This window comes from Aquarana catesbeiana, linkage group LG04 (assembly GCF_042186555.1).
Source record: "Aquarana catesbeiana isolate 2022-GZ linkage group LG04, ASM4218655v1, whole genome shotgun sequence".
NCBI classification, from domain to species: domain Eukaryota; kingdom Metazoa; phylum Chordata; class Amphibia; order Anura; family Ranidae; genus Aquarana; species Aquarana catesbeiana.
This window is the reverse complement of record NC_133327.1, coordinates 486,004,405-486,029,630: the sequence shown is the minus strand read 5'-3', so window position 1 is coordinate 486,029,630 and position 25,226 is coordinate 486,004,405. Positions and strand designations below refer to the sequence as shown.

The following is a 25,226-nucleotide window of genomic DNA, read 5'->3' as shown; positions in this document are numbered from 1 at the left end:
CCTAGGGATCAGAAAAGACTTTTCTTTACTGTTCAAAATGCCGGAGCTATGGCCTCTAGTGACCAGAACCTCCAACAGACCTGAGTGGGAAAAACTGTCTAACGTGTCTTTGTTTAACCCCCCTGGTCACCTCTCTCCCTCTCTTAGAGTCTTTAGAGACTTGGCCTTAAAAGAATTGGACGATATGAATGTAAAATTCGTTAGGAATAAGAAGGACATTCAGTCGGGTATTGAGTCTTTGTGCAATAACAAACAACTCGTCATCCGCCCTGCGGATAAAGGGGGTGGGATCGTCATTCTGAATAGGAGTGATTACATGCATGAAATGTACCGTATTCTAGGTGATGACACGACCTATACTCGGTTACCATCTAATCCTAACGCTACTTACAAAATGGAGTTTGTTGCAGCAGTAATTCTGCAATTTTTGGCCACATTTGTTTGATTTTTATAGTCTTGATAAAGATGTTTTATATATCATTTTTTGTGCCTTAAACATCTATTACTTAGGTAACGTTCTGTCCCTGCCCACACTGTTTCCCTTAGATGAGATGGCGCTTTCATCCTGTTGTGGCAATGAGATGTTGTTGATGTGTCTATATAAGCGGTGAGTCGGGACGCTGCCCATATCCCGTGACCACGTCCTGTTGTGACGAAACGGCGTAGGGAGGAGGAGCTACGTCCCGACGACACCGCGATTCACACACCTGGAAGACACGGGTTACTTTGGAGCCGGCCGGCTTTTTCTTATGTGTTTTAAACTTCTATGCTTCTGTAAGTGCAACCTTTAATTTTATATTTAATAAAACGCTGGTTTTATGCTATGTGGAGTACTTTTGTTTTTTGCATGGTGACATTTCCTTATTTGCGGAGGCTGGTGGGAGAGAGTCCCTGGATCTGGACGCTGAGTGCCTTGGTTTTAAGATCCCTGGCTGGGGTTGCAGCCATCCGCTCCCTGGGTCTCCTGTAATTAAGAGACCATTTTTATCTGGTAAGAGGCAGCATTTTTCCAAGAGGTGGAGGTCTGTCTACGCACTCTAATTTTCACCACAGCAAGATTTTGTTACATTAATACACAGAGCACTGGGAGACAAGTTATTTTCTTTGCATATCAATTTAGCACGGATGGACTTTTACTATTACTGTTTTTGTTGAGCCACGGACTTTTTTTGGGTTTATTGTATTTTTCTTTATTCATTTATATTTTTTCCTCATTCATCACGGTTCAGTTTTTTAGTCACAGATTTGTCACAATATTATTCCTACAGTTATTTGAGATATTCACCTGTCACTGATTGGGTCATGCAATATTGATCTTTTCACACGGACATAGTCAATGTTTTCTGTGTCCCACTTAATTAACAGCATTTATTTTTGAAGTGTGTATTTACATTGCTCAGCACTCCTATGAAACTCATCTATTTAGTGATCACTATTCACCTTCATATCCTTATGAAGTTTTTTAGACATTTGTCTGTCACCTCTAGTTTTTAGCGCAACTTTTTGATTTATATATGATTTATGGTTTACTACTTTTTAGTCGCTGCTTATATTTATTAGTGTAAGCGCAATTTTTGTTTTTACCATTCTAACACATGAATAGGCTTTGACCTAAACCATTACATTGTAGCTCTGGCTGTATGTTTAGGGTCCTTGTCCTGCTGGAAGGTGAACCTCTGCCCCAGTCTCAAGTCTTTTGCCCACTCTAAAAGGTTTTCTACTTGATTGCCCTGCATTTGGCTCCATCCATCTTCCTATCAACTCTGACCAACTTCACAGTCCCTGCTGAAGAAAAGCATCCCCACAACATGATGCTGCCACCACCATGTTTCACGGCGGGGATGGTGTGTTCAGGGTGATGTGCAGTGTTAATTTTCCGTCACACATAGCGTTTTGCTTTTAGGCCAAAAAATTCAATTTTGGTCTCTTCTGACGAGAGCACCTTTTTCCACATGTTTGCCATGTCCCCCATATGGCTTCTCACAAACTGCAAACAGGACTTCTTATGGCTTTCCTTCAGCCACTCTTCCAGAAAGGCCAGATTTTTGGAGTGCACGACTAATAGTTGCCCTGTGGACAGATTCTCCCACCTTAGCTGTGGATCTCTGCAGCTCCTCCAGAGTTACCATGGCCTGTCAGTTTAGGTGGACAGCCATGTCTTGGTAGGTTTGCAGTTGTGTTGAACTCTTTCAATTTTCTGATGATAGATTGAACAGTGCTCAGTGAAATGTTCAAAGCTTGGGATGTTATTTTACAACCTAACCCTGCTTTAAACTTCCCCACAACTTTATCCCTGACCTGTCTGGTGTGTTCCTTGGCTTTCATGATGCTGTTTGTTCACTAAGGTTCTCTAACAAACCTCTAGTTTGTAAGTAAGCAGTACTTATGCAGAGATTAAATTACACACAGGTGGACCCTTTTTACTAATTAGGTGACTTCTGAAGGCAATTGGTTCCACTAGAAGTTAGTTAAGGGTATGAGAGTAAAGAGGGCTGAATACAAATACATGCCACACTTTTCAGATATTTAATTGTAAAAATAATTGAGAAACCATTTATTATTTTCCTTCCACTTCACAGTTATGTGCCACTTTGTGTTTGTCTATCACATAGAATCCAAATAAAATACATGTACATTTTGGTTGTAACATGACAAAATGTGATAAAATTCAAGAGGTATGAATACTTTTCAAGGCAAAAAAAAAAAAAAAATATATATACACACACACACACACACACACACACACATTGTGTGTTGAGTTATTTTGAGGGGACAGCAAATTTAAACTGTTATACAAGCTGTACACTCACTACTTTACATTGTAGCAAAGTTTCATTTCTTCAGTGTTGTCACATGAAAAGATATAACAAAATATTTACAAAAATGTGAGAGGTGTACTCACTTTTGTGAGATACTGTATATCTGATTTCAAGTATATACTATTTTTTTGGTACAGATTTTTTTCATATGAATTGTTTTTGAAGCTTATGAATTTTACTGCATATGAACTGTTTAATTTATGGTTTATAGCACTTTAAAGAGCACCTGTCACTTTTAAAGATGTTTTCCTTTTTTCCTGATGGTTATCCTGGATATCAATTTGCACATGGTCATCAATTTATTTTACATTATATGTATATATGGTTACACATACTTTACTATTTGTAACACTGTTCATCTAGGAACTCATTGAACTATATATTTACACACATTCCCATATATATTTTATTTTTTGTTTTCATACTATTGGCAAACATTATCCCAACAACCAGCTCCATACCCACTACACATTCCTTTTCTACCAAACACCCCTTTGGGGGTTGTTTTCAGTGGAGGCAGCAGCCTTTTCACATTTAGGTACTACACAAGCATTGCGCAGAACCAGCGTCAGCATTTTCTCAGCCAATGGCGACCCTAGGGGGGGGGGCCAGAGGGGGCCCTGACCCCCCCAACATTATGCTGTGCCCCACCATGTGCCCCCCCAAAAAAAAAAAATTTTTTTTTTTTTTTACAAAAAATCAATGTCTAAGAGGGAGAGAGTGCCCAGTCAGCTCCTGCGGGTGATTCCTCCCCCCTCCCCTGCTCGCTGACACTGCATAATGCGAGCGTTCACACAACCACGGCCGCCTGATCTGCTCCTTCCCCTGCATCCTCATTGGCAGGGAGAAGAGCGAGTTGCAGGAAGGACTCCACCAGGACTTTCAGTTACTGAAAAAACAGACTGATTTCTCCCATCCTTAGGATAGGAGGACCAGCCTGTAAATTCCAAGAGATGCCAGACCAGAGCTGTCAATAGCAGGGGCAGGACAGCAAGAGGAGGCTGGGAAACCCCACAGTGGCAGAACACCAGGGCCCGGAGGCAAGACAACCTTTGCAACCCTGATAGTTCTCCCACTGCTTTGGATCCTTATATTTTCTTGATATGCTGGTGACATATATCTCTTGTTTTCTGCCACCCTGGGGGACCCCAATACAGTAGGAAGGGAGCTCACTGCAGAACATGTGAAAGGGCCCGTTGTGGGGGTCGTAGTAAAGGGCCCCAGGATATATATATATATATATATATATATATATATATATATATATATATATATATATATATATATATATGCATTTTATAGTTGCCCCCCTACTTTTGTCCCTGTCCCCCCATGTGCCCCCCCTAAATTTGAAAGGTGGAGACGCCACTGTTCTCAGCATATTGGAACAGGTGCATTAATTAGGTTGATCTAAGGTGTGAAGGTGCAGGAATAGGGATGACCTGAGGTGTGAAGGTGCATAACTGGGGTTGTTTGGAGGTATGAAGGGGCAGAAATTGGGTTGATCTGAGGTGTGAAGGGGCAGGAATTGGCTGATCTGAGGTATGAAAGCACAGGAATGGGGTTGATAAGAGGTCTGAAGGTTGCCCAATTGGGCTGAACTGAGAACGGAAGGTGCAGGAATTGGGGATGATCTGAGGTCTGGAGGTGCAGGAATTGGGGTGATCTGAGGTGATCTAAGGTGTGAAGGTGCAGGTTGAGCTGATTTGATGTGTGAAGGTGCAGGAATTGGGCTGATCTGAGATGTGAATGTGCAAGAATTGGGGTGATCTGAAGTCTAAATATAAACATGTTTTGTGTGCACCAGCTATTAACCGTCTGCCGTACTAATATAAACGTCCTTGGGAAGGATGGGAGGGGTGATATCTTGGTCATTACTGCAGCTATGATTGAGATATTTTCTTCTGTTTGTGATTCCTTACAAAGTAAAAGTAATCCTAATGGCGCTTGACTTTTACAGGAGGCGGAAGGGGGCAACCCCCCAGTCTTGGTAAGGATGCGACTGGCAGCATCTAGTTCCTGGGACACAGTGAGAGGAACGTCAGGGTGTGATGTCAGAAACTGGAAGCGATGAGGATTTCATCACTGATTTACGTCTGAGCTTTGATCTGATGCTTTGGAGGCCAGAGGAGAGATATGGGGTCTCTCAGACCCCCAGATCTCTCCATAAAGAGGACCTGTTAAGGCCCATGCTTTCACTAGGGATAGCAAAAAAGTTGATAAAAAAAAAAAAAAAAAAATTAAGGCAGTGTTAAAAAAAAAAAAAAAAAATTATTAAAATAAAATGTAAAGAAACCAAAAAAAAAAATATATATATAAAGCACTCCCATTCCTTCGTGCTAATGCAAACAGGCACGTAGATCCTGCACACACACTGTATGTAAATGCCAATCGCACCACACGTGAGGTATCGCCGAAAAAGTCAGAGCAAGTACAATCATTTTAGTACCTGTAAAGACTTTTAAAGCATTGCCTTCAGGTACTGTAGTTTTGCACCGTTCCTCAGACGGACAAAAAAAAATGTAATATATAATGCTTGGTTCGATATAGTTTTCTATCAAAGACATTATGTTTTTTTACATGAAGGAGAGGAATGTCAGAATTGACCCAGACTGGAAGTGGATAACATAGTTTTACTTGCCATTATCAGTATAACCGAGTTAAAAAACAAAAAAAAAAACCTATATGTCCACAGTGTGCTATTGATCACTGGCACGCTAATTGTAATGCTTTTAAAAATAGCACTTGATGTGGAATGGGTTGCAGACCCCTGCCTTAGATAAGGAAGAATTTTTTTCCCTGTTGTAGCAAATAGGACCACCCTTTATAAGGTTTTTTTTTGAATTCCACTGTACCAATGGTGGGTTTGGATTTGGGTTAGGATTCTCTGCGTGCAGATTTTAATTTTTTTAATTGTATTTTTGTGTTTACAAACTTTTTATTAGTAAAATGCAAAAGGTGGTACAAAAGTAAGATATAATGCAATATCAACATGAGATCTTAGTGTACAAATATGTTAGAACGTTATAAGGCAGGACATTGTATAAACATTGACACGTAGAAAATCCAGTATAAAAAGAGTAATTGTGTCAGGGATAACAATGATACATAGCTGGGAAAAAAGGGAAGCATGCTTATCAATATCAATAAAAAGAAAAAAAGATGTCTACCTAAATATCTTATGGGTGATAGTCAAACACTGAGTGATGATCGAACTAGGGGACCATTTTTTGTCATAAGGCATACTATGTTAGAGATTGTGAAATATCTTTATGGTTTATGGAGTCAGTGCAGAGTTTAACTTGGGAGCGAGGTACATATGGAGTTTTCCAGTGAAAGGCTGTCACCCAATGGATGGGAACACAAACTGTATGAATCAGTCTCATTTGTAGTGTGGTAACCTCTGGGATTGGTACAAATAATAGACATTGAGAAGGAATGAGGGAGAGTTGAGCCTCTGCTATTTTGGAGGCAAAGGTGTCAAACTTTCTCCAAATCAGCGCAATATGTGCACATTCCCAGAAGAGATGGAGAAATGTACCCGATGTAGGACAGCCTCTAAAACACAATGGAGACACTGTAGGAAAAATAGCATGGCTTTTAACTGGGGTTTGATACCATCTCGTATGCAGTTTCAGAGCTGTTTCTCTGATGTCGAGACCTCTTACAATTCTTTAGATTATCAATATTGTCATTCCAGTTTAGGGTGCCATGCTCCAGTGAGCACTCTGATTCCCATTTGACTCTGTATTGAAGGGGGGTAGAGGTGATTTGATTGTTCAAGTGTGTATAGATTTCAGAGATGAGGCCCTTGCCTCTGGGGTTATTTAGGCAGATATGCTCATAGAAAAACAGTCTTATCTTTGTGTCGATTTTAAACTAGAATTATAGAATTAAATTTTTATAGAGAACTATAAACATGTCTGATTTGTAAATAGTGAAATACTTCCTTGTTTGGGGCAAGGTATGTAGATTGGAAAGTTTGAAAGGAGATAAACTGTGTTCTGCACCAGTTTATGTAGAAAGAACATCTGAGTTTATCCACCAGGAGTATTTGGAGAGATTAGTGAGACCCAGGGGAAAAGCTGGATCTCCCAGAAAGGCCGCTTGTGGAGGAGCACAAGATGGTAACGAAAATTTGGTGCTATAGCTTTTCCTTTTTATTTTATTTTTGTATTGGTTAAACTCTCTGGACATGTGCCTTTTCCAACCCAACTATCACTGTTACTCCAGTTATATGTATTCATTCTGTATCAGTTGTTTTCATTTGATTAAAATTTTGGTGTTGCTGTTGTGTTTGTTTCTAACTGCTTATGTTACAATAGTTATTACTGACGTGTGCAAATGAGCAAATTCTCCTAATACTCCATCATAGGTTGCACCCACCTTGAAAACAGCTGTACATTTTAACCGCTTGCCGACCGCCTCACGCAGATATACTGCGGCAGAAGGGCTTGTACAGGCAAAACCACGTACCTGTACGTTCCCCTTTAAGAGGCGGCCAGTGGGCGCACGCCCGCGGCAAGCTCCATGAGTCGGGTTGCGGGTCCCGTGGACTCGATCGCCGTGGGGATTCCCGCGATCGCCTCATGGGGAAGAAGAACGGGGAGATGCTAATGTAAACAAGCATCTCCCTGTTCTGCCTAGTGACAGTGTCACTGGATCTCTGCTCCCTGTCATCGGAGCAGAGATCAGTCACATGTCACACACAGCCATGCCCCTCACAGTTAGAAACACGCCCCTAGGACACACTTAACCCCATACACTGCCACCTAGTGGTTAACCTCTTCACTGCAAGTGTCATTTACACAGGAATCAGTGCATTTGTATAGCACTGATTGCTGTATAAATGACAATGGTCCCAAAAATGTGTCAAAAATGTCCGATGTGTCCGCCATAATGTTGCAGTCACAATAAAAATCGCTGATCGCCGCCATTCAAATAAAAAAAAAAAAAAAAAAAATGATTAATAAAAATGCCATAAAAACTTCCCCTATTTTGTAAACGCTATAACTTTTGCGCAAACCGATCAATAATCGCTTATTGCAATTTTTTTACCAAAATATGTAGAAGAATACGTATCGGCCTAAACTAATATATTTTTGGGAGATATTTATTATAGCAAAAAGTAAAAAATAATGAGTTTTTTTCAAAATTGTCGCTCTTTTTTTGTTTATAGCGCAAAAAATAAAAAGCGCAGGGGTGATCAAATAACACCAAAAGAAAGCTCTATTTGTGCGAAAAAAAGGACATCAATTTTGTTTGGGAGCCACGTCGCACGACCGCGCAATTGTCAGTTAAAGCGACGCAGTTCCGAAACGCAAAAAGTGCTCTGGTCAGGAAGGGGGTAAATTCTTCCGGGGCTGAAGTGGTTAAAACCTGTTCCTCTTTCCCTTGATTTGATTAAAGAAAAATTGCATTCAAGTAGACTAAAACGCCCACACATGCATCTATTTTCCATATACAGTGCTCAGCATGAGTACACCCCTTTTGAAAAGTAACATTTTAATCAACGTCTCAATGAACAGAAGAACAATTTCCAAAATGTTGACAAAACGGTTTTAAAGAAAATTTGTTTACGTCATTAAATGAAAGTAGGGTTAACCAGTTCAAGACCAAGCCCATTTCTGACACTTGTTGTTTACAAGTAAAAATCAGTATTTTTTACTAGAAAATTACTTAGACCCCCCCAAACATTATATATAGACTCTGGAGAATCTGGTCTTTCAAACGCAATTTTTTTGAAAAAAATACTTCACTGAATTAAAAAAATTAAACAGTAAGGTTAGCCCAATTTCTTTAGACATTGTGAAAGATGATGTTATACGCTGAGTAAATTGATACCCAACATGTTACGCTTTAAAATTGCACGCACTCGTGGAATGGCGACAAACTACGGTACTTAAAAATCTTCATAGGTGAGGTTTTAAAAAATGTTAACGGTTACCTGTTTAGAGTTACAGAGGTGGTCTTTTGCTAGAATTATTGTTTTCGCTCTAACGATCACGGCGAAACCTCACATGTGTGATTTGAACACTGTTTATAATTGTGGGCGAGACTTAAGTATGCGTTTTCTTTGGCGTAGGAGCAATGCGGGACGGGTCGCTTTATTTATACTTATTTTTTTTACACTGTCCTTCCTCTGCACGTCAAAGTATTCAAAACGCCAAAATCTCCGTTTTTGAATTTCTTTGGATTTTTTAAAAATCGGCTCTGTTGGCTGTCGAGTAAAACGTAAGTGACGTTGTGACGTCACCTCTGGGTTACTATATCGGAGACCTGATCAAAGTGGATTCCGGCTTTATTCTGGTCTCCAGCCAGCTGGCGGATTAGCCAGCTGGTCGCTCGGGTCTCCCAGTGGGAGACGCATCGGTTGTTATCACATGAAAGTCGACCGTCAGCTATAAAAAACGGTACTGGGGGTGATGCTTCTAACTGCAGGCATCACCACGGTACAGCCACTTCCTCAAAATGGCATACATGTACGTAATTTGGCGGCAAGTGGATAAGAATATAACTTGGATTACAAAATCTTCAGTTTTATTCAAAATTAGTAAAATGAATATAGCCCACAACAAAAACTACTACATCTAGTATTGTGTATGACCTCCATGATTTGTAAGCACAGCACCAAGTCTTCTATGCATGGAATGAACAAGTTGGCGACATATTGCAACATCTATCTTTTTCCATTCTTCAAGAACGACCTCTTTTAGAGCCTGGATGCTGGACGGTGAGTGAGGCTCAACTTGTCTCTTCAGAATTCCCCATAGGTGTTCGTTCAGGTTCAGATCAGGAGACATACTTGGCCACTGAATCACTTTCACCCTGTTCTTCAGGAATGCAACAATGGCCTTAGATGTTTGTTTTGGATCCTTGTCATGTTGGAAAAGTGCACGACGACCAAGGGCACGGAGTGATGGTAGCATCTTCTCTTTCAATATAGAGAGGTACATCTGTGAATTCATGATACCATAAATGAAATGCAGCTCCCTGACACCAGCATCACTCATGCAGCCCCACAGAAGGACACTGACACCGTCATGTTTAGCTGTAGGCACCATGCATTTTTCTTTGCACTCCTCACCTTTGCCAAGCCATAAAGTTTTGGAGCCATCGATTCCAATAACATGTATCTTATATCTCATCACTCCAGAGTACAGAGTCTCAGTGGTCATCTTCTTTTTCAGCATGGGCCCTGGCAAATTCTAAGTGGGCTTTTTTGTGCAAGGGCTTTAGGAGAGGCTTCCTTCGTGGACGTCACCCATGCATGCCATTGCTCTGCTCTTTACGCCGTATTGTGTCACGGGAAACAATCACCCCTGTTTAGCTTTCTACTTCTTTAGATAACTGCAGTGAACTTGCATGGCGATTTTCTTAAACCTTTCTCATCCAAAGACGCTCCTGTTTTGCTACAGTATTCTGATGATGAATAAAGCTTTGCTGATCCTCTTGTAGCCTTCACCTTTCTTCTGTAAAGAAATTTCTTCTTTCTCAGGCCTTGTGACATTTCTCTTAAGCAACCCCCTTTTATAATCAAATGTCAGCTGTTTAACTGTTTAATGAATAGACTCACCTGTAGTTGAATTCTTCTTAATTAGGATTTTGTTGTCTAAAATGTAGCTTTGCTCCTAATGCCCCGTACACGCGGTTGGATTTTCCGATGGAAAATGTGCGATCGGAGCGTGCTGTCGGAAATTCCGACCGCGTGTGTGCTCCATCGGACTTTTTCCATCGGATTTTCTGACACACAAAGTTTGAGAGCAGGCTATAAAATTTTGCGACAACAAAATCCGATCGCGTCAATTCCGACCGTGTGTGGACAATTCCGACGCACAAAGTACCACGCATGCTCAGAAGAAATTCCAAGACGGAACAGCTCGGTCTGGTAAAATTAGCATTCGGAATGGATAGAGCACTTTCGTCAGGCTGCAATGTTTCAAACTGTTTAATACAGCGCACTCTCCTTCTTTATAATGCAGGAAGAACGAAGTAGTTTTGCTGCTGATATTCACACAGAGTTCTCACAAACTTCTTTCTTTCTTATTTATCGTGATTCCCTCAATATATTATGATTTGTCACATCTGACCAAAAATCTATATCATTTTTTTTTTTTTTTTTAAGCCTGATTTGATTTTTTTTTTTTGGTTTGTATTTTTTTCAAGGCTGATCTTCTTGTTATTTTTTTTTTTTTAGTTATTTAACATCCAGAATATTTTTGTGTGTGTTTTGTGTGTCAAGTTACCACAACACCATTATTATCTTGTATTATTTAATCTCAAGGAGGTTGCTTGGTTTTGGTGTCTCTTGTTAATTTCACATTGTATTTTTGAAATGTACCTGAGCCCTCACAAACAAACTGTCCTTTTTGAAGGAAAACACACATAGGCGATTATAATTGAAACAAAAATTCCTTTATTAAGGGCTCAGAACCAAACAAAGAGAGAGGCAACGCTGGAGAAACAGCAGAAATTGGCGAAGCCTTGGACCCCCCAGGGCAGACAATTATTTGACAGCCAAATTGGCGGCCTGAGGAGTCCATATCTAAGGGAGTGCAGTCTGGTCCAGAAGTCCCAGAGATCTGGAAAGCAGCAGATGACATCTGTGTCCCCAGGCTGTGGTACTACAAGAGGCTGCATATTTTGCCAGACCTGACTGAACCCAGGTCATCACTCTGGTCTTCCTTCCACGCTTCCTTCCCGGCTGTGGCTCTGGTGTTGGAGATGTGGCAGGAGGAGGAGGACTATGGGTGAGGTGACAAATGTGGGTTGCACATGTGAGTTGGCCCCTCAACCCCTATTTAGACCTTCCAAAATTAAGAACTCACACAGGAGTCATTGGCTCTCCTCCTTCTGCATCATTTTGCATGCAGTTATGCCAGCAAAGTCCTCCTCCACACTGTGGGGTATTCTGAGGGCCTCAGTAGCCTTCCAAAATAGGCCTATGGCAGCCTCCTCCAGGTTACTCCTCTTCCTGCCACTTTGTGTTTGAAGGCGGAGGGTAGGGACCTGTGTATCAGGCAGCCTGCTTGGCCTGGCCACCTCCTGGCTGAGACTTCCCTGTGTATGAAAAAGGGACATGGTTTTAGTTTTTGCATCATCAATCACAATCCTAAATTAGTACTCCAAACTAACATCTATTTAACATCATTGATTGGACAACCAGCAATATTTAGAAGAATGCTATACCTGGCTTAATCTGGGCTCCTCCACATGTTGCTGCCTGAAAGGCCCAGGTTGGGCGTCAGAAGCCTCAGCTGGGGGGAAGGAAGTGTGGAAGGAAGAGTGGAGAGTGCTGGCCTGGGTTCAGTCTGGCCTGCCAGAAAATGCAGCCTGTCATAGTACCACAGCCTGGGGACATAAATGTAATTTGCAGCTCCTGATCTCTGGGAATCCTGGACCTTCTTGCGCTCCCTTAGATAAGTGCTCCTCATGCCACCAATTAGAACCTTCAAATAGGTGATGTCTGCCGTGGGGATCACCGGCTTCACAAATTGCAGCAAATTATCCAGCGCTGCCTTCCTCTTTGTTTGGTTCTTATATTCAGGGTGGTTTATCTGCCACAGACAGAGCAGCTCCCTGAACATATCTATGAAGATTGGCATAAAGTCCTGATCCTTCAAGATATCCATTTTCACTGCAAGACACAACACAAGACAAACCCTAATGTCAGCCTAAAGTCTTCTAAACTTGTGCAAATACAGGCCTCAATCTAGAAGCAGTATAGGCCCAATTTTAAATCTTACCTTCGCTATCACGATCGGCGCCTCCGTTACTCCTTCCTCCGCTCACAGATTGTATGTACTACGCATGCGTGTTACGCTTTATAGACACTGCGCATGCGTGAAACTCCGCCCGCCCGACGTTCTTTCTAGTCTATTCCCCGCCCCTTCTCGTTCGGGGCAGTGGGGGAAGAGCACATGGCGGAGACACAGCAGGTGTCAGATAATTACACCAACGAGAAGGAGGAGGAGGAAGAGGAAAGCCCGGAGCCTGAAACGTCCCGATCCAGAAGGAGACGAAATAAGGCATCAAATATGTCCTTTGGGGAGATGTTGGAGATGGTCGATATCCTGAAGAAGGCCGACTATGATGGGAAGTAGGGACCTTACCCCAACCCCAATATCAAAAAGGCAGAGATCATGGCAAAAGTGATCAAAAGTCTGCACCGGAATTTCGGGGTACGACGATCGAAAGATCAGCTCAGGAAGTGGTGGTCAGACTTCAAATTAAGGGAGCATGAGCAGTACAGAAGGATCCAGAGAGTGCTGCAAAAAAGTAAGTAGTTGTGCCTTGTTCCTATTCTTTATGTTTATTACGTTCGTGTTGCTCCATGTGCTTTTCTTTACCGTTGTACAGTTTAAAATGGCAACTTTCATGTTCATGGGCACATTATTCATTCGTATGAAACATTGTTCGTTCGGCCTAGAACACACCATTGTTTTGGCCATATGCATTTTCAAACATTTTTTTATGGCCTACTTGTCCGAAAATAATTTGGTTGTGTAGATGGGTTTGTAACTAGAATGAAATGCAAACTAGATTCTGTGTAAGGAGAGGACACTCAGCAGCAGTTTTCACATCTGGACACTGGAGCACTAGTGTGGGACACAAGAACACCCTTTTTATTAGGGGGCCCACACAGGTGCTCCAGTGTATACTATAGGGGTGTCTCCATCTGTGAAGCTTGGACAAAACAGGTAAGTATTCAAGCTTGACCAAGGACAATAAAATTTCAACATCTTGGAACTCTGCCAAAATAGACAATTGTACCCCACTTCCAAGCAATGTTTCATATTTATAGTTCTGCCATCAAATATCTGTGTGCTAAGTATACCTATTTTTTTTTTTACATAGGGAATAAAAGACTCGGAGGACACCCCCTCATCCGAGGAGACTACAGACCCCCACCTCTGGAAGAAGGGCAAATCCACCCAAGCCAAGCAGAGCAGGAGGAGGAAGACGTGGTGGAAATTGTCACAACAGGTGAGTGTCTGCGACCACAGGCTCAGGTAAGAGATGGATGCCGGCATATTTATAATACATGGTGTGTTTTTGTTTCTATCTTTTTAGGTGATCGTGATGTTGTGGATCCAGGTCATTTCACCTCTGAAAGTGCACAGATCCTGATCAGGGAGATCATGGGGTATAATAGGGACTTGAAAAACATCCTGAAAAACATCAATGATGTTCAAAAAAAAATGAAGATCATCATTGATGTTTTAGGGAGAGTTTAAAACCCCTCCAAATCCCTTTGTTTTTTTTGTGAGGTAAAAATTTTTACCATTTTTTGACATATTTGCGAAAAGCCAAATTTTGAAGATGAACACAGTGTGTCAACATGTGCTATCTGCCATCACGGGAGATCAATGGACACGTTTTGGGGGTGCAACCCCTTCCTCAATAATAAAGTAGCTGTGAGGAAGGGGTTACACCCCAAAAACAAGTCCCTTGATCCCCCATGATGGCAGGTAGCACATGTTGACATTCGGCAATTTGTGTGCATCTTCAAAACTTGGCTTTTCCTGGGGTAACTTCACCCCATCTGAACACAATATCAAACACAGTTTGTAAATACTCATGTCTGATATTGCCTTCAAGTTCTACCAAATGTGAACTTTGTAAGTTCAAGATTTGTGTCTTTCTTGTTGGTTTTAAACATGCCTGTTTTATCTTAAATGGGCATTTCTACTTTTTCTAATGTGACCCCAAAAATTGTTATACAACAAACATGTTGGTTTGTTTTAAAAACCTTTTCTAAATGCACATGTGATTGTGCTGGTATTAAAAAGATTGTTAATCAAGAATGTGTGGATTATTGTCTCAACTCTCCAACACTTTTGTTGTGCTCTAATTGTGTTTTCTGTGACAATGGGGGTTATTTCATAAGGTAAAATCCACTTTGCACTACAAGTGCAGTTTCAAGTGCACTTGTAGTGCAAAGTGTCTTTGCCTTTAGTAAATAACACCCAACAATGCTTTGTAATGTTACACAATCACGCCATTTTCAGGACTCACAACATTTCTGTCAGGGTCAGCTAAAAGAAACACAAGCAGTAAATGTCACCAAAGATTTTAGTAGTTTTTTTTTATTATTATTTGTTTCAGACATTGTCTGGCATATTGATAGCTCCCCTACCCGCAAAGTATTCAAGGTATCTTAGCCGGACATCACGGGCACTCAGTGGGGGCAAGCCAGGACGGCCACTTTCAAGCGCCGTCAGGGTTGTTTAATTTAGAATTCCGGCCTCAGGCCCAACTGAGCCAGCATAGTTGGCAGAATGTTGCCGTAAAAAGTTGTGTAGAACACAGCAGGCCAGGATGATATGATTCAGTTTGTACTCCGCCATGTGTATGGGTGTAAGAAATAGATGGAACCGGCTGGCCATGATTCCAAACGTGTTCTCCACCACTCTTCTGGCTCTGGCCAGCCGGTAATTAAAAACCCTCTGGTCCGGGGTGAGGGTCATCATCGGGAATGGCCGCATAAGATGGTCTCCCAGCGCAAACGCTTCTTCCGCAATGAAGACGAATGGGAGTCCTTCTGCATTGTCTTCTGGAGGTGGCAAGTCCAAGCTGCCATTCTGGAGATGCCTGTAGAACTCCGTCTGGGCGATGACTCCACCATCGGACATCCGGCCATTCTTCCCCACGTCCACATACAGGAACTCGTAAGTAGCCGACACCACCGCCAACATCACAATACTATTGAACCCCTTATAGTTGTAATAGTATGACCCCGAGTTGGGTGGTGGGACGATGTGGACGTGTTTCCCATCAGTTGCCCCTCCGCAGTTAGTTAAGTCCCACCGCTGGGCAAAGTGGGAGGCCACAGTCTGCCATTCCTGTGGGTTGGAAGGAAACTGTGGAGTCAAACAACAACAAAAAATTAGTAATTTTGCACATAAACAGGGAAAGCAGATTAGACACAAACATTCTTGGCCAACATCAAGATAACATTTATTTGAGGGAGTTTTTAAAGACCAAGTATAAGGTACACCTATCAGATCCCCCCCCTCTCATGGGCCATTTCTAACATTTTAGGGGGGGGGGGGGACTCTTGGACAGGTAACCCTCTCTACTTCATTGAGAGATGAATGCCTAAATAATGGGTATTACTTTGGCCAGCCCCTCCTTACTTACACTATTGACAGCCCACTGAACAGGTAAGAAGTGTCATAATACAAAGATATAAATACACACCGTACACATTTGAGCACATTTGAAAATTCTGCTATTACCTATCAAGATAATAATAGTATACAAAAACTTTAAACTGTACCATTTGAAAGTATACAGGCAGGCCCTTGCACTATATGCTTTGGGGAATGCATCCATACATCTGACCACAAAAGAGATGGGTATAGTGTGTATGGGTTTGGCAAAGTCAGCAGATAGAGGATTGAGGATAGAGAATTGGTATCAGCTGACTTGGGGGGGGGGAGGGTTCCAAATGATTTGGGGACCCCCCCAAAAAAAGCCTCTGACACTCTGCCTGAATTTAATGCACAAATCACATTTTAAAACATTTTAGGGGGTGTTTGGGGTAAAGCACTACTATGGAGCTGATAAAATACACTGTTAAGTGACTACATGAGGTGAATATAGGGCCAGGAGACCATGCTGGGGAGGTAAGTGAAGGCAAATATGTATGAAGGACAAAAAAAATAAGTACATAAAAATCCAGCATGCATGAGGACAAAGGGGACATTCACAGCATATTACAATCATGGTAATTAGGGAATGAGGAAAGAAATACAATATATTATCAAACATTAAATACAATAAAATGTGATGTTAAAGGATAAATCTTACCTTAATATACCCCTTCTGCAGGACCTGGATGATGGCAGAACAGGTCTCTGGGATAATGATCCCCAGAGCCTGGGGTGAGATGCCTGTCGAGAACTTCAAGTCCTGCAGGCTTCTCCCCGTCGCCAAGTACCGCAGGGTGGCGACTAACCTCTGCTTGCCTCATGGCTTGCCTCATGCAGGTATCCTGCCTGCTGATATAGGGGGTCAGCAAAGCCAACAAACGGTGAAATACGGGGTCCGTCATCCGGAGAAAGTTCCTGAAATCATCAGGATTATTCTCACCGAGCAAAGGCATATGACAGAACTGGTCACACTAGAGCAACCAATTCTTGGTCCATGAACTCCTCCCCATCCTGTTCATGGACTGGACTTGTGTCAAGGTAAGGACCCCAACACCAAACCCCCGCACAGCACGAACTCTACGAGGAGTACGTATACGCAACATGGCTAGACAATGGTCGGCTGCTCAGAACGAAGTAACAGAACGCACTGAAGAACAGCAAGGCCTGTGAAGAGCGACCTAAAAAACAGTAACTAATGAACAAGAACACAATGACAAGAGTCATGCGTAACTCGCTGCACGCACTGAAGACCAGATACAAACCCACAAGAACAAACTAAACAGCAGAAAACGATCTGAAAACCACGAGTCTGAAAAAGCGCGAATCGTCTCTCACCAAACTTTTACTAACACGAGATTAGCAAAAGGAGCCCAAAGGGTGCCGCGCTTGGTTTGGACCTGCCCTATTCTAGTCTCGTCGTACGTGGTGCACGTCACCACGTTCTTGGCAATCGGAAAATCCGACAACTTTGTGTGACCGTGTGTATGCAAAACAAGTTTGAGCCAACATCCGTCGGAAAAAATCCATGGATTTTGTTGTCGGAATGCCCGATCAATGTCCGACCGTGTGTACGGGGCATAAGACTTTCATTGGGGTCAACGGTGTATTAATTTTTGCAACATGGTCTTGAATGAATTTGTTAGGAAAAATACTTTATTGTATGTGCAACTTATCCCATCTTGGTTGCAATCAATGGTCCGCATTTGTGGGAGTATTTTGTAGTATAGTGTCTCATAGAAAATGTTGATTCTGAAAGTAAAGGTTTACTGACAAATCTGTTGGGGTGCACTCATTTATGCTGAGCACTGTATATGATATGATGAAATCAACTTTAAACATCTATGGGCACATTCTAGAAGTCAAGGTAGGACAACACACAAAAAACTGGCACCTTATAATTACCTCAGTATTGGAAATCCCACCACTGAATACATATCATTTAGGTGAACAAAAACCTGAAATTAAAAAAAAAAAAAAAAAATACATTTAAATTCCAAAATGTTTCTGAAAATACTATGTAGAATATGTGACTGAATAAACCTGTCCTGACATAAACATGGAGGCTGCCATCATTGACCGCCTTTAAATTGCAGGATAGGAAAGACAGAGAAATGTCAGAAGTATAGATGCATACTTGTTCTGGTTCATTGGCTTAGATTGTTTAAGCCAGGGAGCCGGTCTAACAGCTAGGCAACTAGCATTTGCAGCATTAAAATAAGAGCCCTTGCACACTGGGGAGGTTTGCAGGCACTATTGCGCTAATAATAGCGCCTGCAAACCGCCCCGAAAGTGCCGCTACTTTCATTCCAGTGTGCAAGCCCGGAGGGCTTGCACACTGGAGCGATGCGCTGGCAGGACGGTAAAAAAAGTCCTGCTAGCAGCATCTTCGGAGCGGTGAAGGAGCGGTGTGTATACCGCTCCTTTACCGCTCCTGCCCATTGAAATCAATGGGACGGCGCGGCTATACCGCCGGCAAAGCGCCTCTGCAGAGGCGCTTTGCGGTGGTATTTAACCCTTTCTCGGCCGCTAGCGGGGGGTAAAACCGCCCCGCTAGCAGCCGCATACCGACGGTAAAACGCCGCTATTAATAGCGGCGTTTTACCGCCGACGCCGCCCCCCGCCCCAGTGTGCAAGGGCTCTTAAAGGGATTGTACATGATCACCTTGTAAATAAACCCATTACGTTTAAAATAGAAATAAAGTGCAAAACATTTTTGTATAGATAGCATAAGAGCTGGTGGGAGGAGAAGCAGCAGCACACTGAGCTTCCCAGTAAAAGGCTCTGCAGGGGGGGCTTTGTCAGTACAAGTCTGATCATTAGAGGAGAGCCCATGGAGTTCCCAGCATAGCTAGAGAATTGACCACGATGTGTTCTCCTGCTTAGTGTGGTCAGTTTTTTTTAATGGGAAAGCAGAGGGACTGGCAGGAACACCAGGGATTTCACACAAAGGAAGCAATACAAAGAGAACAGGATATTTCTCCTACAAGTACATGGTACAGCAGGCACATATCAGGAACATAAAATGTTGGGGGGGGGGGCTAAAAAACACTTTAAATGTATCCTCAATATTTTTTCAGGAAAGGTTTACATTTTTCTGATTTCAGCAATGTCACACTTTGAACAACAATTACTCTGCCATGAAACACTGTACCCAAATGACATTATTATTTATTTTTTTTTATTTTCCAATATTTTTTTTTTCATTTTCCAACATTTTTTTTTCAAAAGATTTTAATGTAAAACAGAAGTCTATATGTAAATAACAGTACCACAGTGCAGTCACAAACAATACCTTACGTAAAGCAAATCCGACTCAAACAAAACATAGGCAGCATGCCTATAGGAAAGCAGAACGTGACAAGGTCAAACTTAAAGGCATCTGTCAACAAAATACTATAAAGGAATTTAAGGCAAAGATTGCCGATCACATAGTGTAGCTCAATGTCATATTATCCTAGCGTCAAACATTCCATTCACTTCACATCAAATCCTCCACTCTAAGGGGAGGAGAAAAGAAGAATACAGTGAAGCATTACAAAGCTCCGTTTACCAGGGCTAAAGGCATCTTAACATTTGAATGAAGTCAAGTTGGACAAAAAGTATAATAGTCTAATGCCGCGTACACACGGTCGGACTTTTCGTCTACAAAAGTCCAACGGACGCCGACGGACTAAAGCTGGCTGGTAATCCGATCGTGTGTGGGCTTCTCCGGACTTTCAGCAGACTTTTTCAGCCTCAAATCCGACGGACTTTAGATTTGAAACATGCTTCAAATCTTTACGTCGTAACTACGACGGACCCCGAAATCCGCTCGTCTGTGTGCTAGTCCGACGGACAAAAACCCATGCTAGGGCAGCTATTGGCTACTGGCTATGAACTTCCTTATTTTAGTCCGGTGTACGTCATCACGTACGAATCCGTCGGACTTTTGTGTGGTCGTGTGTAGGCAAGTCTGTTCGTTAGAAAGTCTGCTGCAAGTCCGCCGAAAGTCCGCAGGAAGTCTGTCGGACAGGCTGTCGGACTTTTGTAGACGAAAAGTCCGACCGTGTGTACGCGGCATAAGAGGCTGCACCTAGAATAGCGCTATAAAAAGTGTAGGAAGACAGGAGAACAAAGAAAAGGAGTGTAAGAAAAGAAAAGTGAAAGGAGGAGAGAAGCAGATATTTTGGCTAACAGATAAATAAATACCACCGAGATAGCAATTTATAGTTCACTTCCACCAAGGTAAATATTAATTCCCCTGTGCACCAGAGTCATTCACCGGGTCCACTTTATCTCTATTACTTCCCCCAGGATCCCCCTCCCAAGCTGTCTGAAAAGAGAGTTTATTAATGGGGCCTGAAAATAGGGAATACAGTTTCGACATGCCTCCCCACGTTCCAGGATCCCTCCAACATTTGTTCTCATAAAAGGTCTCTATGGACACATCATCCGTTTTCCGGTCCAGCATCTAAGAAATGAACAATTTGACAGAGGTGGAATGTTTCAGAGTGGGGCATTTCCATGGTCTGGATAAAGTAAGTGGACGGTCTGATTTACTTATGATCTATAAAGTGCGCTATTCTATACAGACCTTTGTTGATCCACCAGCTGAATTGTTGAGCTGTCTGGCCCAGAGGGAAGTGGGGGTTATCAAAGAGAGGGGCCACCGGTATGTGAGGCGAATTAAGGGGATGAAGTTTGCAGGCTGTGTACCAGAGACGTAGGGAGTGCAATAGTGTAGGACTCAGGATGGCTTTGAGTTCTTTAGGAGCGAGCTATAAAAAGATTGATGGTGTCTCCAATCTGAGCTAATAGGGTCTAAAGATGGAAAATATTTGGTAAAGTTGGACTAATTGGTAATTTGGTAAAGTTGGACTATCATAAGTAGTGGGGGAACTCCCAGGCTCCCTCGCCACTTTGAGATGTACAAGGTAGAACGAGCAACCCTACAGCCTCCAGAGCTCCAGATAAATTTAAAGATCGACTGAAGTTTCTTCAGGTATGTCGATGATACTGCGTTTGTTAGACAGCAGAAAAAATAAAAAATCCTGGGAAAGACAGTCATCTTTATTGCCGCTATCCTACCCATCCAAGAAAGAGTATAATTATTGCAATTTTTAAGTTCTCTGTCAATGGAGGAGTAGAGAGGAATTTCATTAGCTTGATGTAGCATGGAGATGTCTGAAGTGAGCCTCACAACCAAATAGAAGGATGTCCTGAGGGACTCCAAAGTAGGTTGAGGAAGATTGACATCCAATGCTTCCGATTTGGTCTTATTCACCCTCAGCCCTGAAATGGTACCAAAGCCAGGCAAGGTGCTGAATAAATTAGGCAGGGCCTTTACCGGATCGGTAATGAATAACTTTGGATTATCAGCGAATAAAGTGCATTTATGAATCCTACCGCTGCTGGAGATGCAATGAATGTTTGAATTGGATCTAATGGCTATGGCTAAGATCTTGATCGCTATAACAAATAAGGGTGAGAGGGGGCAGCCTTGTCTAGTGCCAGTTTGAATGCATATTAAGTCCGACTTATAACCCTATACAACAATATTAGCAGAAGGATTCAAATACAGGCCATACACATGTTTGCCAGCACAACATGGGATCTTTAACTGCAGTCCAAAACGTTTATTGCAGAGAGATCACATCACAAGAGAATAAGTGCAACCTTTTCGGAGCCACAAAGGACCCCTTCTTCAGGCATGTGATAAAGTGCATATAGTGGAAACAGAATATAAATGAACTGCCACCAATCAAAATCAAGGAAAGATAAAGTGACACCCCCTCCTATGACGTCATATTCCTGCCAAAAGGCCATAAAATATTGTAAAACATATACATATTTATGTTCATCGATGCAGTGTCCCTGTATATCCTATAATAAATAAAAGGGGGCCCAGCAAGCCCCTCAATGTACAGTTGCTTCACAGCAATCGGGCCCATCATTGAGATGTGTCCTTTCTCAGCATACAATCTGGCTCTGGGCCACGTTGCCAGGTACAGACACATGAGGTGACACACACAGAGGTTAAAATAGCAATTAAAGGTTCGTTTCCCACATCTGTGGCTTTTTAAATTGCAATTAGTGTCTGTATCTAAATTGACAAGCAGTTTGTTAGCTCTAACTTGGATGCACTGAGTAGTCTAGATACAGAGCCATTTTTTTTTTTTTTTCCCAATTATTTCTGAGATTATCTAGATGAGTTTAGTGATTTAGTTTATTTTTATTCTAATTTAATTTTTATTTATTTAGAAAAGATATACTCTCCTTCTCCTCCTTAAAATGTATTTTTAATATTTTTTAGCATTAATACATTTCCTTTCTAATTTTGTATTTTTAATTATAATGTAAGAATAGATTTCCTTACGCTATGTCCGTTTTTATGTAATTTATTGGTTGGTTTAAAAACTAATACCGTGCTTGGGTATTTATTAATATCTTTACCATGTAATATCTGGATTGCACCAGGTCGTTTTTGTCACTGCTACTCCGTATGAGCATTTTCTTTTTGTTCCATGCCACCAGATGGCACCTAAGGAGGGTTTAAACTAAACCTATAATATGTGGGCATTTCTCCTTCAATATCATAGGTGAAGCCAGAAGAGTATCACTATTAAAGACTGGATGTCTCTGGTGGCTCACATGGGAGATTTTAATTCGGTCTGCTTATGGCATATCAGCGGCATACAGCATGTGATTGGTTGCAGTGACAGCTACACCCGAGATATAAGGCGTATGGTGTATCAAGATGGCAGCGCCTCAGATGACGTCCGTGTGACGAAACGCGTAAGGTGGCTAACTTGGTACGCATTACGTCACATCCGGAAGCTGTGGTTCCGGACATACGATCGGTGGAATGCAAGCTCCGCTCCAGGAAAGACTTGCTTCCACGCGAGGTTTGGAGAGTATGCGAGCTCCCTCTCCTTTTTAACTTTTATTCCTTAGATTCGTTTGCAATTAATTTTTAATAAAAGGAGTTACAGAGTTACGCTATGTGGATCGTTTCTTCATTTATATAACATACATATGTGGACGCCTGGCCGGGAACTGCGCTGAGAGAGGAGACAGTGGCGTCTCCTACACTTTTCTCCGCCTGTGGATGGTCCTGTACCTTGAAGTTGGGAACTGGAGGGATATCGCAACCACGGAATCGGGATCAACACTTCACGCTTGTACCCCTGCAGGGGGAGGGCGCTCTGGTGAGTGAAAATACATAAGGAGAACACTGTCACCAAAGCCAGCACTTCTAGTTCATGTTTAAAATTAAAGAGGATCTTCACCAATTGGATGGAGCACTATGTCACCTTTTAAGGACACTTACTTCTGACTTTTATTAGTTAGCAGCTACATGGTTATGTATACATTGCACAGTTTGCTATTGATGATTGATGAGCACTAGCAACTGTTGGGGATTAGTACACTTTTGATTGTATTTTTATTTGCATAATGAATATATATATATATATATATATATATATATATATATATATATATATATATATATATATATATATATATATATATATATATATATATATATATATATATATATATATATTTGCACATATTTATTTTAAGCACCTGCCACTTTATATCTTCCTATAATAGGAAGGATTAGCCTTTGTAGGATATACACGTTTATTTCACTGTGTATATATATATATATATATATATATTTTCATGGTATATACACATTTAAATTAATTGTTCTCACATAAAACAGCGCCATTCCCTATTCTTTGTTATTTTTTACCTGCAATGTGTAATTTAGGCGGTCAGAGTAGGATAGGATTTTCATAGAGGTGCTAATAGTGGCTCCTGGCTATAATGCCCTGTACACACGAGCGGACTTTTCGACCAGACTGGTCCGACAGAACGAATCCGGTGGACAATCCGACCGTGTGTGGGCTTCATCGGACCTTCAGCAGACTTTTTCTGTCGAAAATCTGATGGACTTTAGATTTGGAACATGCTTCAAATCTTTCCGCCGGACCCAGTTCCTAACGAGAAATCCGCTCATCTGTATGCTAGTCCGACGGACCAAAACCGACGCTAGGGCAGCTATTGGCTACTGGCTAGGAACTTCCTTATTTTAGTCCGGTCGTATGTCATCACATACGAATCCCTCGGACTTTAGTGTGCTCATGTGTAGGTATGTCCGTTCGTTAGAGAGTCTGACAAACGTCCGTCAGAACTTCGTTGAAAGTCCGTCGGATAGACTGTCGGACTTTTGATGCCGAAAAGTCCGCCCGTGTGTACATAAGTCCTACGGAGTGTAATGAATCAACCAATTAGAGTGACTCTATTGTAATGTGTTTGATGTTTAATTGAGTGCTCATTATATATTTATTTTGGAAAGAGGAAACTATTTAAGTTTACCCCTGGGTTGAATAATAAAACCCTGAATGATATTATACTCTCATTAATTAAAGAAAGTAATGATGTGTAAGAATTAGGTGTGTAAACTAAAGTAAAAATGATAAGTGAATTGTGGGCGTGGCAAAAGGAAGAGTGCATTTGCTGGAATGTGAGGTGCTTAAAAGTGAAGTGCAGTGTGTGTAGAAACTGGTATAGCATAAACAAGCAAGAAGTGAAACTAATTATGAATAATGTGAAAAAGGAATATGTGCCAGTGATGATGCTGCAGTGAGTGAACAAAACTGTGCAAGTGAAATATATATTTTACCTTTAGTCTTAAGGGTGTAGTGTAAGATGCCAAACCTGGCACAGGTATAGGTGTTCATATACAGGGTTCAAGATGGAATATTAGGAAGCCAATCTATATGAAAAGAGTGCGAGGTGTGAGTAATAGTATGATATCCCTTCATCCAGTGCATCAAAAATAGCACTTACCAGTCTGCCTTCCTCTCATAGTATGAGCACTGTTAGTCCTCCAGGGATCACCTGAAGATCCACTGGAAGGAAGTGGCTATTAAATACCCTCCAATCAGTATTGATTGGAAGGTGACAGGTGTGGCCCCCCCCTCCTCCTAACCCCTCCATGGTGGTTCCTGCCGCCCAATGGTGGCATCGATGTGGCCCGCTCAGCATTCCGGAACGCCCTGGCATCTGCCGCCGTCCTCGCTGCAAAATGCGTGACGTCAGTACGTCACGCGTGGCATAGGGCCACGCACGCGCGTGATGTCACAAACATGTTCCGACGTCGATCACGGGATGCTGCCAGCTCGGTGTGGGCTCCCTCCAGTGGCCAAAAGCTTAACTGCGGGGACACATTAACCACTTGAGCCCCGGACCATTATGC

At 41.9% G+C, this 25,226-nt stretch overlaps 1 protein-coding gene across 6 annotated transcripts in view; it reads right to left on the bottom strand.

The window, feature by feature from the left end:
• The window catches only part of THUMPD2 (THUMP domain 2 tRNA and snRNA guanosine methyltransferase), a 571,516-nt gene that overhangs the window by 195,500 nt on the left and 350,790 nt on the right, over positions 1-25,226 (bottom strand). For all 6 annotated transcript variants that reach the window (XM_073627644.1, XM_073627643.1, XM_073627645.1 and 3 more), the window contains one exon: positions 17,879-17,931. In XM_073627644.1, the coding sequence (XP_073483745.1) occupies positions 17,879-17,931 (53 nt within the window). The remainder of the gene's footprint in view (positions 1-17,878; positions 17,932-25,226) is intronic.